The sequence below is a fragment of the Acanthisitta chloris genome, unplaced genomic scaffold (assembly GCF_000695815.1).
Source record: "Acanthisitta chloris isolate BGI_N310 unplaced genomic scaffold, ASM69581v1 scaffold1235, whole genome shotgun sequence".
Classification (NCBI taxonomy): domain Eukaryota; kingdom Metazoa; phylum Chordata; class Aves; order Passeriformes; family Acanthisittidae; genus Acanthisitta; species Acanthisitta chloris.
Window position 1 is genome coordinate 90,192 of NW_008671852.1, and position 13,839 is coordinate 104,030.

At 37.0% G+C, this 13,839-nt stretch overlaps 1 protein-coding gene across 2 annotated transcripts in view; it reads left to right on the forward strand.

Annotated features, from left to right (window-relative positions):
- Window positions 1-13,839, forward strand: part of PPP1R9A (protein phosphatase 1, regulatory subunit 9A) — a 131,861-nt gene that overhangs the window by 89,480 nt on the left and 28,542 nt on the right. For both annotated transcript variants that reach the window (XM_009074241.1, XM_009074242.1), the window contains exons 5-6: window positions 2,697-2,832; window positions 10,953-11,108. In XM_009074241.1, the coding sequence (XP_009072489.1) occupies window positions 2,697-2,832; window positions 10,953-11,108 (292 nt within the window). The remainder of the gene's footprint in view (window positions 1-2,696; window positions 2,833-10,952; window positions 11,109-13,839) is intronic.

A 13,839-nucleotide genomic window follows, 5' to 3' on the forward strand; every position in this document is an offset into this window, starting at 1 on the left:
TACCTATAATTATGGTAGTTCTTCTATTGAAAGGCATTTTACGCATAAAAATCTAATTAATACTTAGGAGTTTCAGTAACTGCCTTTGCTTTATGGTTTGCTAAGAAAGTAATATTTATTCATCCATCTTTGAATTGTAGCTTTAGCATTTATGGCTTCTCTCAGTTAGAATTGAAGTATAATTGTATGCAGCATGGTATTCTCAAGGTCATGGAATGTAACATGACAATAGGTTTGGTTTAGTTTGTAGTGTTCCATTTTACAAATTTTCAATTCTTTGTCTAGAACAGACATCAATCATCGATTGAATGCTTCTGAAAATTTATTTGCAGACACTTTGGTTATGTCTCACTCTAAAGCAGTAAATTGTAGGAAGATAAAACATTCCTTACATATTTCTACTTTGGAAGACATTTGCTTTAAAGTTTGTCATTGCTTGGAGGGTTTTATTCATGTATCACCTAACAGCTTCAGGTATCACTGAGGAACTTCATTTTGACATGTGATTCAAGCCTTGAAAATCACAGTGCTGTAAACTGTGAGTGGCTTTGGCATGAGAAGAAAAATTCACTTAATAAGGTTTCACTTTTTTATGTCCTACCTAAACTTGTTTGTCTGTATGAAAATATTGCATTACATTCTAATGTGTCAAAAACACTCCTAAATGTTAAATGAGTTGCCAAACTTCAGATGCATTGCATATTGTCTTGTTCAAGTTTTCAGTGTGTAAAAATGATGTCTCATGTTTTCCAAGGGAACTGAATTATCAGGCAGAGGGCCAGAGGGAATATGATATTTGCATCGTTTTGTGTGGTTCCATAATTTGCCACATTGGTGATTTCCCTCATGTCTTTACAAACGTGGTGCTCTCTCTACTATGTCTAAGTAAGACACTCATGCATAACATTGCTTAAAAATGTTTGTTTAAAATAGAAGGGTTTTCTTTTCCATATTTACTTTTAATTTGGTTTTGCATTAGAGGAGACAAACACGTAGGAAATACGGGTAAAATCCTTTTTTACTTCATGTTGTAATATCAAAAGTTCATTGTTCCTCCCAGTTGAGTCTGAAAACATAACTGGTTTAGTCTTTGTAATACTTGGCTCTAAAACTAAAATTCAGAGGAAACATGAGTCAGTTTGCAGAACAGATGAAGTGTAGGGGCCATGAGGAAAAATTCTTTTTCTCTCAGCCCGAGGTCTTTATCATTGCTGAGAACAAATGTCATATTTCGTAATAGTGGGATATGAGGGCCAGATATGATCTGTTTTGATCAGGATTAAAATGCTGCTGATATCACCTTGGTTTTGTTCTAGTTTCTGCTGTATTTTCTATTAATGTTTTTAAGCTAACCCACTTTCTTGCAAATCATTTTCTGAGTACCTTATATCATTATTTCAAATGGTGTCACTCATTCTCACCTTTCTTATCCTTTTGGAATTAATTACTGGCTTGGATATTTTGATGTTGACATAATCTCCAAATTGTAGTCCTCTCTGTCGTGCCTGACTTTATAGAGTCTGAAAAATTGTTTGGCATAGAAATGGACCTAGCATCATCCACTCATGTAAAGCTGGCTTGCACATGGATAACAAATCCCAAGGGATTTTAACAGTGATAGGCAGTACCGATGAAAATTCTTTTCATACATGGGATATAATGCACATTTATACCTCTCATTCAAATAAAAAATTGCGTTCATCAATTGAGCCAAATGTTATGGAAACAAATAATTTATCATACACAGTATCTCAGTGTCACCTTATTGTGCTTTTCAGCTCTGCATAATACTTCTTTCATCTGTAATTACTTCATTGTCTTTCTAGCCAGCTAAGAAAATACTCCTTCAGCTTGACACCTTTAAATTGTACTTTTGTTCAGTAGTTTGCAGTGTGTTGGTACTGTGTAATGGGTGTTTATTGTTAGTACTATCAGCAGCAGCATATCTAAGTTGGGTTATGCCACTGTTGCAATCCAAACCAATTCTGAGTTTCAGATGGATTGGGAAGCAGTCTTTTAAGTCTCAACCAAGAAAGAGACACTTCCCTTGTCTTTTGTTAAGCCAGAGAAATGTGCTCTCAGCGTTCAGCAGTAGCTAACAGTGAAGAAAAACGTTCCTTAGCAACAGAAGTTCATGTAATAAAAGAAAGATTTAAATGCAGTTTAAAATTAAGGAAATAGCGTCTGTCAGATTTAAAAATGTGGAAATAGATTCTCTTTTATAGACAGGAGGAAGACAAATATAAAACCTCAGAAATATCTTAACAGTTGTGATGTAAAAGAGTTTCTCTGGTGCATGTTCCTTTCACTACAAGCTGCGAGGAGTGCGCCAGTGCTGTTACTGTGCATTTGGTCTTATGTAGCCTTCTGGGACATACTTGGCTCTAGAAGGAATGGAAGTGCTGATACATAATTTTTAAAATTGCCCTGCTCTGGGTCTGTGTCTGTAATTACTGAAATCTGGAGTGAAGGCTTTAGTGGTCACTTCCATTTTCCCCCTCCTGTAAATACTGTCATGGTCTGATCACTCCTAGTCCCGCACACAATGCCCTTCTGACAAATGTCATCCACACAACACATTTGAGACAATCACAGGTCTGTATCTTTGGAGAAAAAGGCTAACCTACACACAGGTAAAAAACGAGAAGTTTGGTAAACAATGGGAGTAATCTTTTTTTCACTTATGTTTTATATAGGTTTGTAATTGGACGGGAAAAACCAGGACAAGTGAGTGAGGTTGCGCAGCTGATTAGCCAAACTCTAGAACAAGAACGCCGCCAGAGAGAGCTGCTGGAGCAGCATTATGCACAGTATGATGCAGATGATGATGAGGTAACAGACTGTCTAGCGTTTCACTATTTGGTGTTTTCTTAATGTTCTGTTTTCTATTCCTAATTCCTTCTTTTTACTTATCACTCAGAGGTCAACTTCTGGACCTCTCCATTACGTTTGCTGCTGATTTTTAGAGATTTTGATGATGAATCTAATTTGAAGAACAAGGATACGGAAAAGGTTTTCATCATGGATTTAAAGTATTTGTTTTGATCCAGAAGAGCAAGTATCAAATTGGTTGATGCTTCTGTAATCACGGCTCTTCCTCGGGAAGCACATACCTTTCTGAAATAAGGGAATGAATTTTTTGTGGTTGTACAATGGAACATTAGGTTTCTGTGAAAACTGGTAGAAGTCACCTTTTAGAAGGGTTGAGAAAGATTTAGGCCTTATTTTTTTTCCTGAATGAATCAATGTTCTTTATTCAGAACATTTTCTGAAAAGTTTGTACAAGACCCCTCCTTCCAAGCACTGCTTTTCGTTTCTGTGTGAATAGGTGTTCCACAGGATAGAAAATTCATCTCCCTTGTCTGAAGAAAGGTTTTGAAACGATCAACTTTATGCAGTAAATTTTCCATAATTTATTTTTTATCTCTTAAAATTCCTAATATACCTGGATACCAAGATACTTGGAAAGATTAATGAGTTAGCTTTTACAGAGGCTACTGTTGTCTGTCTTATTCCCTAAATTAGCTGCTAGGCTAAGGCAAAAGGCAGTTGTGTCAAACCACTTCCATGTAACCCAAGCATAGTGCCATCATTCTACATTGTCTTGAATAATGTTGTTTGAAATGTCAGACTCCCTGTATTAGTGTGTTTTCATTGTGGACCAGATTTTATAGTTTATTTGCGTAAGGAAACAATGAAGAAAGGGAGATAGAGAATTCCTGCTATGCATTTATTTCAGTTTAGTTTTTCTTTATGTACTAAGACAAGGTTTCTAAACAATCAAATGGAGAAGAAAAAATACTCTGAGATAAAATGAGGATACACTCAGATTTTGAAACACACTGTTAAACTAGCAGTGGGTCAGAGCAATCAGAAGTGTCCCAACAGGCTAAGTAGAAATCCTGTCTTGCCCCAGTGATGCTTTCATTTACTTTAATTTCCACTGGTATTAAAAATAAAAAATATTTTTGTATGTTTTTTAATTAATCCACTCACAGGGGCATATTTAACTGAGATAAATAAAAGTTGTACTTGTCTGTATAGATGCATATGTATGTGTGCCTATTTGAGATCATGAAGGCTGGAAAATCCACATCCTCTCTGTTCCCTCTGTTCCTGTTGTTGATGACACTGTCATACTGATGACCATGCAAGTGTTTTTCAGTACAATAGTGAAAAAGGACAGGCATGAACAGGTATCGGGTACTTTTTATGATATGTCTGGTTGTCATTGCAATTCAGTTGGTACAAACTATTAAGCCCTGTTCACTGCATAAATTTTTGACAAAAAGTGTCCTAAGTGCACAAAGTGTGTTCTATTGGTAGTGCCTTTGGATGATAGAAAGAAAGTAAGATAGGGCAAGTAATTAAGGTAGTTAAAGGTATCTTTTCCAATTGTAGCACTACACTGAGGATGATGAGCATCTCTGTGACCATGACCTGCTTTTTGGCCACTAGTGTTTGCAGTGCAAAGGGGACTTTTGTGCAGTATATGAGGAAAGGAGGAAGAAGAAAGGAAAATACATCTACCAGGGGAGATTGAGATGATCAATGATCTCTTTTGGAAGGAGAAGAAATTAGGCCTGAGAACAAATGCAATACTTCAGTTCTTAAAAACTCCATTGGGATCATTGAAGAGCAAACCCATTTCCTACTTGATGCCATATATATATATATGGGAGAGGAATGGTAAACATTCTGAGAATAGATGCTGGGGTTTAGTTACTAAAGTATGCAATGTAGCATGTTTGCTTTCTTAATCAACAGACTTATCAGAAGTAGATTTTATTGGGAACCTGCAGTAATCCTGAATATTACTATTTTTTTGGTCACCAGACAATGCCATTCGAGTAACCCCACTTAACTTGCAGCATTCCCAGACAATTGACACGATGTTATCTCTGATCTAATGCACATTAGACACAGTTCAAGTACATTTTTGGTCACCACAAGCACTTCTGCTCCATTTACTGTCAAATATGAATGTTACTACTTTGAGCTCACCTTGTTCTATGAGGACAAACGTGGCTGGGTTTGTGTTGCTATATGCCAGACACCACTGCCAGCCCTGCATTCTTTGGCTCTGGGAAGCAGGGCATCTTTTGGGCAAGAAAATCTCTGTTTACACTGTCTGAATGAATATCCACAAATGTAGAAGAAAATCTCAGTTTACCCTGTCTGGATGAATATCTACAAATGTACAGAAAAACCTTACCCTTTCGAGTCCATTTCATCAATGTGATAGTGATTCTGACTGCACAAAGTTCAGGAGTTTCTGGATTGCCAGAATAAAGAGTTTCAGGTTGAGATGACACAGAGTTATACAGGAGTGGCTCAGTCTCAGAGCTGTCAAATCATCCTATTCGTTTCCATACAGTTGTTAAAATATGGTAACATGGATCTCCAGCTACAGAGCAGCATAAATAAACAAGGAAATTATCTTAATTCAGCCCTCCATTGAGACTGTTGAATTGTGGGCCCCAGAGACTTTACCACAAGGGCAGCAGTAACATACCAGTTTTCCAGAGCAGGAAATCAGTGATCTGTGTTTGAGTCCTGAGTCACTACACATGACTGTTTGCTAGAACTGGTCAAATCACAGGAAGAGAGTGTGTGCCAGGCATGGTCAAGTTCTGGTGTTTTATCTTGCTGTGCCACCATCTGGCTGGATTTCCTCTGCTTTGAAACTTAAGACAGTCTTCATAGCCCAAGCAGCACTTAGGTATTTTTGAAAGATTCAAGTTCTTTAACAGAAGCAGCATTTTTAGACAATCTTGATTTCTGTCACCCAGTGTGCAATGCACTTGAGTTAAGATACTAAATCTAGAGACCCATGTTAGCCTGATGTAACTTCTCGTTCCATTGCCTTGCAGGAGTGTTACATGACAGCTATTTGTTGGGAAAGATTCACACTAATACACATAACGTTTCTAAAAGATATATCATTTACTATATAAGTAATACTGAAAAAAAAGTACATCATTTACTACATAAATGCTCTGAATCCCTGCATTTCAGAATCTGCTGTTACCATGGGCTGCAGGTTGTCACAGGGTTGCAGGATGCTTTCAGATGCTCCTTCATTTAGGTTTTTGCATGGCAACACAAAAACCTTGTGCAGAACTGATGAGCACTAAAGCAAAAGAGATGCTGATGATGGGGTCCGTGCAAAGACTAGCAGGATAAGTGTGCAACAGCTCACAGGAGCTCCTAGGAGCCAAGCAGAGTCAGTAGTATCACTTATTTCTCAAATACTACGTACAATAGGCAGCATTGGCATTTCCCAATGAGCCGGTCCTAACTACAGTAGAGCTGAAAGAGTATGTTGCCTCTAGATAGCCTGCTGCAGGGTTTACCAGTTTGTCTAGCTTCCTAAAATCCCACATCCTTTTAATTTGTTGTATCCGTTCAGAAAATAAAACTCAAAGGCTTTGAAGTAGGCACTGCCTTTGTATTTCCTACTTAGCGTGCTAAGTGTGACCTGAATCTGTACCCTTGACTGAAACCTTTTGAATTCCTTGTGTTAACATGGTGTTCTGTTCACATCTGAGTCAAATGCTGCCATTTCTTGGAATTTTGATTTGAACATGGTATTATCTTCCTCATGTTCTATGGTGAGTGGCAAATGTCACAAGGCAGCAGATAACCTATTCCCCTGAAGGATGCATATGGTGATGCAGAATGTGAAATTAATAACATATTGCAGGACTCTGTTCACTTTGTGGCCATGGACAAGTGGGTTAATGCAAGTGATGTTTTACTACATCTTAATATCACTATTAGACAGATGAATATTTTTTCATTTTAAATTCTCATTCATCAGGACATTCTGAGAGCAAAGCAACGTTAGAACCATTGAAGAAAATCTTGACACACACAAAAAGAAAAATGTTGCAATGTGCTTGAATGTCTAATACCCGAAGTATACATTTGCTAAACCAGATCTTTCAGAGTGTGTTTTTTCCAGCATCATTAATATGAATCACTCCTGTGAAAGTAATGATTGATACTATACCATTATATTTTTCTTTGCTCTTTTGAAAGAATTAAGTGTAAGCCATCAAAAAAATCAAATGAAGAGGTGGGCTTGGGTTATTTTCGCAATTCTTCAAATGGTGTTCCCTGATTGTGGGAGAGTTTCAGCAGTTCAGAGTGTGTTTTTTCCAGCATCATTAATATGAATCACTCCTGTGAAAGTAATGATTGATACTATACCATTATATTTTTCTTTGCTCTTTTGAAAGAATTAAGTGTAAGCCATCAAAAAAATCAAATGAAGAGGTGGGCTTGGGTTATTTTCGCAATTCTTCAAATGGTGTTCCCTGATTGTGGGAGAGTTTCAGCAGAGCAGACCTTTGTTATGGTGATGTGGGGAAGGTCTGCCTGCATTATCCTGGCTATGCTGCTGCTCCTTCTTTTGGCTTGGGAGTATTAGGCCCATTTCAGGAACTTAAAATGCAGCTAAACAATGCAAGTAACACATTCTCCCTTCACAAGTGGAAAATTGCCGTTCATGTTTATAAAGATAATTTCATGCTATTAGCTGTGATAGCATATAGCAAAATTGAATGGCTAATACCAGAAGCTGTTGCTGTGGATGGGATAAGCGTAAGCCCTAGATGCTACTGAAATGAGAAATAGGGCTTTTGCACGGATGAATTTTGCTCACCAACACAGAATGAAGAGTCCGAGATTTTCCTTCAAGAGCATGTAAGTTTTCATTGACTATTGAGTAAAAAAATATTATTGTTGTTGTCAGCTAAGAAAACAACACGTATTGCAGGGAACCTCAGGGAGCTACAATAACAACTGTTACCTTACAGGGCTTTGTTGTTTCAAAGTAACACAACTTTTTTCTGTGCCTTGCTGCTTTTTGTAAAATAACGTATTTCCCATTCTATCTCACTGGCACAATGTCTGAGCAGCCTTCTGGTAGTTTCATGTGAACAGGAAGTCAGCAGAGATAATTTTTTCAGGGAAAGTATGTTTCATGTAGTTTATGACGTATATTTCCGTAATGTACACATTGGTTCTTTTGAACCTGTAATTTGATTTTCATGTGTCTGTAAGAGTAAGTCCCTTCCTTTTGAAGATGAAAGCAAAATTCCCATTTATCTCTGTGTTCTGTAATGTGTTTGTGTCGCCCTGCTGCCTTGTTTACCTGAGCTGTGCTTTGCTTTGACAACTACTTCTTTAATTAATTGAAACAAAAATGACTGTGCCCATTGACACTCATTATGTACAGTTTGAAGCAAGATTTTCCTTTGTATTTGTTTGTAGTTGCCTGATGTTCCTCTTCAGACACTCTGGCTCCTGAGCTCAGGAGAATATTGCTTGTTGTTGTGTTTTTTCCCTAATAATTTAGTTCTTCATGTGTATTTATTTTTATTTTTGTATGTGGTACTACTTTCCAGTTTAAGTCTTTGGATAAACCATTTTTAACTAAATTCATATGGTTTATTCTTTTGCCAAAATTGGAACATGTAATTAGGATTTTGCATTACATTAATATATTCCCTTCAAATACACATGTAGCTGAGCCAGATCTGGGATTTTTAATGTAATCAGGGCAGGAGTTTTGTGGTTAACAATCCTATTTCTGCCTCCTCTTTGCATGCTTCAGAGGTTTCCTTGCCACTGCTGATGGACCTGCCAAGACTTTTTTTTTTTAATGTAGAATTTATAGTTGTATATTGCCTTACAGATTTTTCAGGGATAACGACTGCAAAACTGACAGTACATGGCTTGTTAGTATTTTGTCCCTGCAATAATTCATTTTATTGAAATCTTGCTGGGATTTTTAGAGTTAGTTGTTTCACTTCTGATTGCCCTGATGGTGTGTGAAGGTGATGTTATATGCTCCTGGAAAAGGCATGGGGAGTGAGTAGCTAAATTATCTGTTGGGACAGTAACTGCACATAGCCACAGGGAATAAAACAGGAACAGAAGTTACTACAAGTGTAGTGTGACAGAAGATTTTGTGTGTATGTACAAGATCCAGATGTACAAAAAGATAATTTCAGGTGTTGTTTTGTTTAGCTGTAGTGCTAACATGCTCAAAAACCCCAATGAGATGGATTATGTGTTCTTTGCTTCTGGTTTAAGTAAGGAAAAAATAGAAGCAAGCCCAGCTGTTAACTTTTTTTGTTAAAGACTGTGGAGATTCTTAGTCATATATTTTTAGTACATATGAACTATATAAAATAAATGGTTACTGCTTATTTCATTGGAGAATATATTGCTATTTATGGAGACAGAGATAACTTACCTAAAAAGTGCCTTGCACTAACAGTGGCATTTAAAGTTGTGCATGTTGGTGGCTTACCTTCTTTTTACTAATTCCTTTAAGATCAGAAAATTTTCCTAAATAACTTTATGCTTTCTGTGTGTTTTGGCTTTCTTTGCTTTTTAAAATTTTAGTGGTTTTAAAAAAGAAAAGTAGAGATTTTTCATGATCTTTGAAGGTCCCTCCTAACCCAAACCATTCTATGATTCTATGTGCTGTTTTTCTGGGTAATGGTGATGTTTTATTGTAGGTATATCACCCTGTTGTTGGACTCACACATGTACCTTTTTCTGTTTGTGTATACTTGTACACCTAGACTGAACATGCTTTTATGTACTGCTTTTTTAGCTGAGAGAGATTCACATAAGCCTAAACAAGAGCTGGGAAACTAAATTAAGGTGGGAAGCTGAAATTTGAACTGTTGTTAAAATATCTGAGTGCTCACCTCTTGTTTTGAAAAGTCCTTTTGTCAAAAAAGGCACTAATAGATAATTTTAGCACTATGAGGAATATACTTCAGATAATAATACGTGTCTTCATCTCAGAAACTGAAAGCTCATGAGCAAAAACTTGAGCAGTTCTATCAACACTTTAGTGTTGTTAGCATATAAGTATGAGAAGGAGGACACATCTTCCCCCACCCTTCCTTTTCCATGTATTTATTGAGTCCCAGGCTTTATAAATCCAGATGTGGCCCTGAGGGAAGTGTTAGCTTCATAATATAGTTGCACAGCCACTTGAACAACCAGCAGGTTATTTGTGATCCATACACAATATACTACAGCTTTCAGAGGGAACCTCATGGAAGCAAAGTGGTGCCATCCACCTTAGGTATGGGGAGAGATGAGCACAGGGGTATGTGCAAAAGATTGTCTAGGCAACTTGAGGTTCAATAGTGTAAGCTTCTTCTTTTCAGTATTGCTGTTTTATGTTATTTTGTTTACTCTTCAGGTACTGATTGCAGCTTACGACTTTTTAAAATTCTGTTTTGTCAGCAAATTGTTCACATCTCATGATTTACCAGCCCAAGAAACACCCACATTTGCTGTTTGAAATTAGCTCAAAGCAGCTCTTTATTCAGGGTGAAAATTGAGTAAACTCTGACTTGTGTCTGAACTTGTCTCTGACACTCAGTTTCTTTTTCCTACTGTTGTCTTTCTCTGTGGGTGTGACTTTCCTATAGTTAATTTGTTTATAAAGATCAAGCCAATTAATTTTCAAATTCAACATGGAATATCACTGGAGAATTACTTCCTCCAGATGATTTCCCAAAAGTCTAGTCGAGATCCTGTCAGTCCTCTTCTGCTTTAATTTCTGTTTGGAAAAGATTCCTTGTTAAATCTGAAATAAATTTGAAGACTTCTTCCATTGGAAAAGAGGTCTCACTTGGAAAATGATGAAACCATTGTAATTAGAGCCAATAATGCTTAAGAATTAAGTTCCTAATGCTTAAGACACTGCATTCTCCTCTCTCTTAAAGTACGGAGATACTACTGTGGAGTTATATTTTGTTTGTTAGAATTCCTAAGTAGGGTTATAGCTAAAGAAAAAGATAAGCTTTTTTTGTATACAGAATGCTGTGTTTGTACAGTAGCTTAATTACTCTTTGAACAGTCTCTGCCTAATAAGAGGATAACTGGAATTTCTTAAATGCTATAAAATTAAGACAGGGGAATATGCTACAGATGAAGAAGATGAAGACATGGGACCTGTCCTTCCAGGAGGTGACATGGCCATTGAAGTCTTTGATCTCCCTGAAAATGATGACATGTTCTCCCCCAGTGATGTGGACACCAGCAAACTTGCTCACAAATTCAAAGAGGTAAGTTATAGATCAGAAAATACTCCTGAAATACCTCACTGAATTAGATTTCTAGTCATCTCATTGTTCAGAGATTGCTTTTTCCCTTGAAAACTAGAGTTGATTTCTAGCTGTTTGTATCTCAGTGCTTTTGAATGAGTCAAAAATTTCTGCATAAAAGAAGAGGAACTGTTCCTCGGAGTTGTTTTGGCATCAGCTTTCAGGTGACTGCTGCATTGATAGAGGGCAATTTATAGATTAACTTTTCAGTACAAACGTTTTCTGTCTCAGCACTTAGTTTGACCAGGAAGACAAAGTGCAAGTTAATTCATTACTAGCAGATTGCTGGGGCTTCAGGTGGGGATTTTTGTTTGGTTTGATTGGTTGGTTTTGGGTTTTGTACAATTCCAATAAAAGGTGATCAGGAAAACCAAACATCAAATGTTAAATTTCAGTGAAGAGGGACATGTGGAGCTTGTCCTGTACCAAGCAGTGTCATATGTTTGGCCATGTGTTTAGAAAGATGCTGTATTGGGCAAGCAGCCATATTTCAGGCTGGTGATTTACCAAACTCCGTGGTTACAGAGTTTGTATAGCATCCACCTGTAGTAACTGGGGCTTGAATCAGTGGTGTTCACTGTGGTCATTGAACTCATTTAACTTCACTTACCAAGGTACTGAGAGACATTTCTTCTGTATTTCAGGCTGTGCTTTTTTTGAGCTCTCCTGAATTCTGATGCAAATAAAAGATATGGAACAAATGGATTTATTTAAGCCCACAGTAATGGGCTGAGTGATGGCAATAAAGAGCATTTTTCTTGTTAAATACAGGAAGATGGAAGGGATGAAAGTAACAGGAACGTCACAGGACATTTGAGTAGCAGAACCTGGGCCCACAAAGGAGTTTTAAAATACCAGTAGTCCTGTTTTATCCTTCTCCACCTTTCTTCTCCCCTTCCTTCACTCAAACCATGTATTCTATCTTCTATAAATATGTTGTTACTACTCTCTAGTGAGAGTAATGTATGTAAAGTAATCAGTCAATGAGCAACCAGTCTTCCCCTTTTCTGCTGATACCCTTTTCAGTCTTTAGATGCCAACTGTTATTCAGGGTTGTTTCCTGAGAGTTTTTTACTTTACTTATTTTCTCACTCCATATTTCAAGTTCAAGGCTCTTATGCAAATCAGCAGAACAGTTTGTTTCATTTTATAATACTTTGCATCATACATAGTAATACTTTTTCAAAGCAGGGGGAAGATGCTACCATTCAGAGTGTGCCAGTGAGTGTGCCAGGGCTGATGGGCAGGACACTCACCTTTGAATAAAGTACAAGTAAAACTATGCTTGAATACAGTTTCCATCAACTTGGGTTATTGCCATACTTGAGCTTGTCTGGACTGATTTGAAGCTATTTGCAGACCTGTCTGATGCAATGGCCCCAAAACGCTGGTGTAGAGGAGATCAGATGAAGGGACTTTGGGATCCTTGAGTGTAAGTGCAGATGAGAGCCTGAAAAAACCCCATTAAATGCTCCTGCATAAGAGTGGACTCTTTTTCACTAGCCCACGCAGTTACTGCTGTTCCAAGCATGCCACGTTTGTTTCACTGATTGCATTTAACAGCACACAGCTGCGTTTTGTTGGCTGATGCAGAGTGAGTACATGTATTTTTCTTGGTATTTGCCCTGAATTCTTTCAACACTAGAGGACTTGTTCATGATCACACTGCACAAGCGCACACAGTGTTTTCTGGAATTGTATTTAAAGAATAACTGTTCTTTCTTGTTCTTACTCCAGAGATTAATGAAAGTATTAAACAAGTGGGTAGGACATAATCTTTAAGCATAATAGTTTGACCTAATTAGTTGCATTCAGTCTTTGCAATGAAAAATGTGCTCACGTACTCTGGGAGCACTCTTACTTGAAATGCCTTGCTTTTGGAATGAAAGTCAGAAGAGAGATGGGCATTCCTTGCTGTACTTCTGCAAGTCTTGTTTTCCTGGCTGTAAAACAGGGAAAATGGGGCTGATTTTTCTTAACTGCTTTGCAGGAAAGAGCTAGAAGCTTTATTTTAGCTGTGATGATTGAAGAGAGACGAGATCTGTAGGGAGAAGGGACATCTTATATAAGAATTCAGTATTGTATTTGATGCCTTAATGAAATATGTGAAAAAGAGATTATTATTATTATATGCAAAAATATGTAATGATTATATAAAAATTGTCATGGAGATTATTAGATTCCATTGTGTACTTTCATTCCCAGTGTCCTCGTGATTTTTTAACACTTGCTAGCTTTTCAGCCCATTCTACCTTTTGCAGTCTTAGATTAATTCAATCTATTTTCTCTCTAAAAGTTATTTTTTATAACGTGTTATTGTTTTGAACCAAAATTAATCAACTTTTCAAGACATATTTGAGAAGAAAATGTGCCAAAAATTACTCAAAATTTCTTTGTTAAAATGAAGCCTTCACAGTTTTATATTGACTTAAAAACATTAAAATACAAAATAGTATCTGCCAAGAATTTGTCTGGCATTATATACGACATGCAATAAAGATTTCTGATCCTCCTTTAGTAAACTTCCTTAAAATGTTTTAGCTATGGAGTCCAGATTTGCTTGCCAAACAGTTGACCTTGCCTGTTGTTTAGTCTAACCTGTAAATGTGTTAGTATTTCTCTTCTATTCTGCAAGCATAATTAGTTCTTTTTAAAAAAATGAAACAAGTATATATCCAGTTACACATTTGTC